Below are 2,045 nucleotides of genomic sequence, written 5' to 3'. Positions count from 1 at the left end.
CTCTCTCTCTCTCTCTCTCTCTCTCTCTCTCTCTCTCACACACACACACACTCTCTCTCTCTCTCTCACACACACACACACACTCACATCCTCTCTCTCTCTTTCACACACACACACACACACGCGCGTCCACGCTCTTCTCCCAGGTGGCCAAGGAGGCCAGCGACATGGTCCTGGCCGACGACAACTTCAGCACCATCGTGGCCGCGGTGGCGGAGGGTCGCGCCATCTACGCCAACATGAAGGCCTTCATCCGCTACATGATCAGCTCAAACATTGGGGAGGTGCGGCCCGCCAACACCCCCTCCCCTCCCTCCCCTGCCCCTATCCTGGGATCTCGTCCTCAAAACCTGCTAAGGGGTTGCCCTTAGTTGTCACATTTTTAAGGCTTTCAATCAGCTCCCGTGACCAAAACGCGAAGGGGAAGGGGAATCCCCAGATACACCCATCCTCGCTGTTGCCGCCAGCGTTCCCCGTGCGCCTGACATCGCGTGACGTCACTCTCCCACCCGCCCCGATGACGTCACCAGGTGGCCTCCATCTTCTTGACCGCAATCCTGGGGCTGCCGGAGGGCCTGATCCCCGTGCAGGTGAGAGGTGTCTTGGTCACCTCATCCCACGCCTCGCAAACACTCTATGCAGTGCTGCTGTGCCGTTCGCCCCACCCTGCTCTGCGGAACACCAAGCAAATGAATTACTTTGCAGCCGAAGCCTGCATCCGCGGGCTGGATGCCTCTCCAACCACCTACCACTTGCACCTTGTGGTGATGTAACCCCTCGAAACCTCCACAGCTGCTGTGGGTCAACCTCGTGACCGATGGCCCCCCCGCCACTGCTCTAGGATTCAACCCCCCTGGTGAGCCGCGCAGGCGGTGATCCAAACTCCCTACGCCCACTTTGGATTGGGGTTGTACCCACAACTCCAGGCAGTGTTTGCGCTCTGAGGCGACCTGAGTCAAATTTTCCTTCATCAAAGATCATAACTGGATCGAAGCCGATTTTCACACGCGCGTGCACATGCACATGCACAAGCACGCAGGGTGCCTGGCTGCACTCCTGCTTTCCCCCTGCCGCCACCCTGACACCACAAGCCCCTCTCTCGCTCCTGTACCCACACAAATGCCCAGCCTAAACCAAAGCCCGCACTTGCCCCTCACCACCCCGTTCCCCCTTACACTCCCCCCGGCGCCCCCTCCCCCCCCACAGACGTTGATATCATGCTCAAGCCGCCGCGGGACCCGCGCGAGCAGCTGATCACGCCCTGGGTATATGTCCGCTACATGGTGATAGGTGAGGGGGCTGGACGCGGCGTGCATGAATGTTGTGGATGTATGTGTGTGTGTGTGTGTGTGTGCGCGTGTGTGTGTGTGTGAGTGTTTTGGTCTGTGTGTGTGTGTGTTTGAGTGAGTGCGTCTGATCGTGTGAAAGGAGTCTTGCCTCTGCATCCATGAGTGGATGCGAGAGTGGAGAGCAAACAGAGCTTGTGTATCGGGTTTACGTGTGTTTGTTGGCACCGTGCAGGCAGTGCCGGCCGCGATGGTCAGGGTTGTCGCAAGGTGGGGTGAGGCGGCAGCTCGCGACAATTGCACCGGGGGAGGCACCCCTCCCACTTGAACGCCTTGATGCCAACCTCCATGCTTCGACCCTGCGTCCGACATCGGCCCGTCTTCGTTTTCCGATGCCCTTTTCTTCTCTCCCCTGTCCCTCGCAACACCTGACCCGGCCAGGCGCGTACGTGGGCTTTGCCACCGTGGGGGCCTTTGTGGCCTGGTTCCTCTTCACAAACTTCCTCGGCCTCGACCTTGGACAGGTGGGATCACGTCAGATCACCCCAGATCACATCGACTCTCGCAGCCCACCGGGTCACAATAGAGACCGTGCTGCGACACGCAATGTTGGGGGGAGCAACGAGGGGGGCTACCCTCGCACAGCGCCTCTACGGGTGGGGGGGCACTAGGCAAACAGGGCATACTGTATGCATGTTTGTCCCGGCAACTGCTGCGGTGTAACCTGGTGAGTGCCCTCCGCTGAAGCTTGGTCCCCGC

General features: G+C 60.0%; 1 protein-coding gene across 1 annotated transcript in view; it reads left to right on the top strand.

Annotated features, from left to right (window-relative positions):
- Positions 1-1,565, top strand: part of MNEG_3641 (calcium-transporting ATPase, endoplasmic reticulum-type) — a gene marked incomplete at both ends in the record, with an annotated part of 11,276 nt that extends 9,711 nt beyond the window's left edge. The window contains 5 exons of the mRNA XM_014047880.1: positions 147-284; positions 531-590; positions 793-856; positions 1,207-1,290; positions 1,522-1,565. Of these exons, the coding sequence (XP_013903334.1) occupies positions 147-284; positions 531-590; positions 793-856; positions 1,207-1,290; positions 1,522-1,565 (390 nt within the window). The remainder of the gene's footprint in view (positions 1-146; positions 285-530; positions 591-792; positions 857-1,206; positions 1,291-1,521) is intronic.
- Between the last annotated feature and the right edge of the window lie 480 nt (positions 1,566-2,045).

Source organism: Monoraphidium neglectum (assembly GCF_000611645.1).
Source record: "Monoraphidium neglectum strain SAG 48.87 unplaced genomic scaffold scaffold00467, whole genome shotgun sequence".
Taxonomy (NCBI): domain Eukaryota; kingdom Viridiplantae; phylum Chlorophyta; class Chlorophyceae; order Sphaeropleales; family Selenastraceae; genus Monoraphidium; species Monoraphidium neglectum.
The sequence above is the reverse complement of the archived record's forward strand: the minus strand, read 5'-3'. Positions and strand labels throughout refer to the sequence as shown.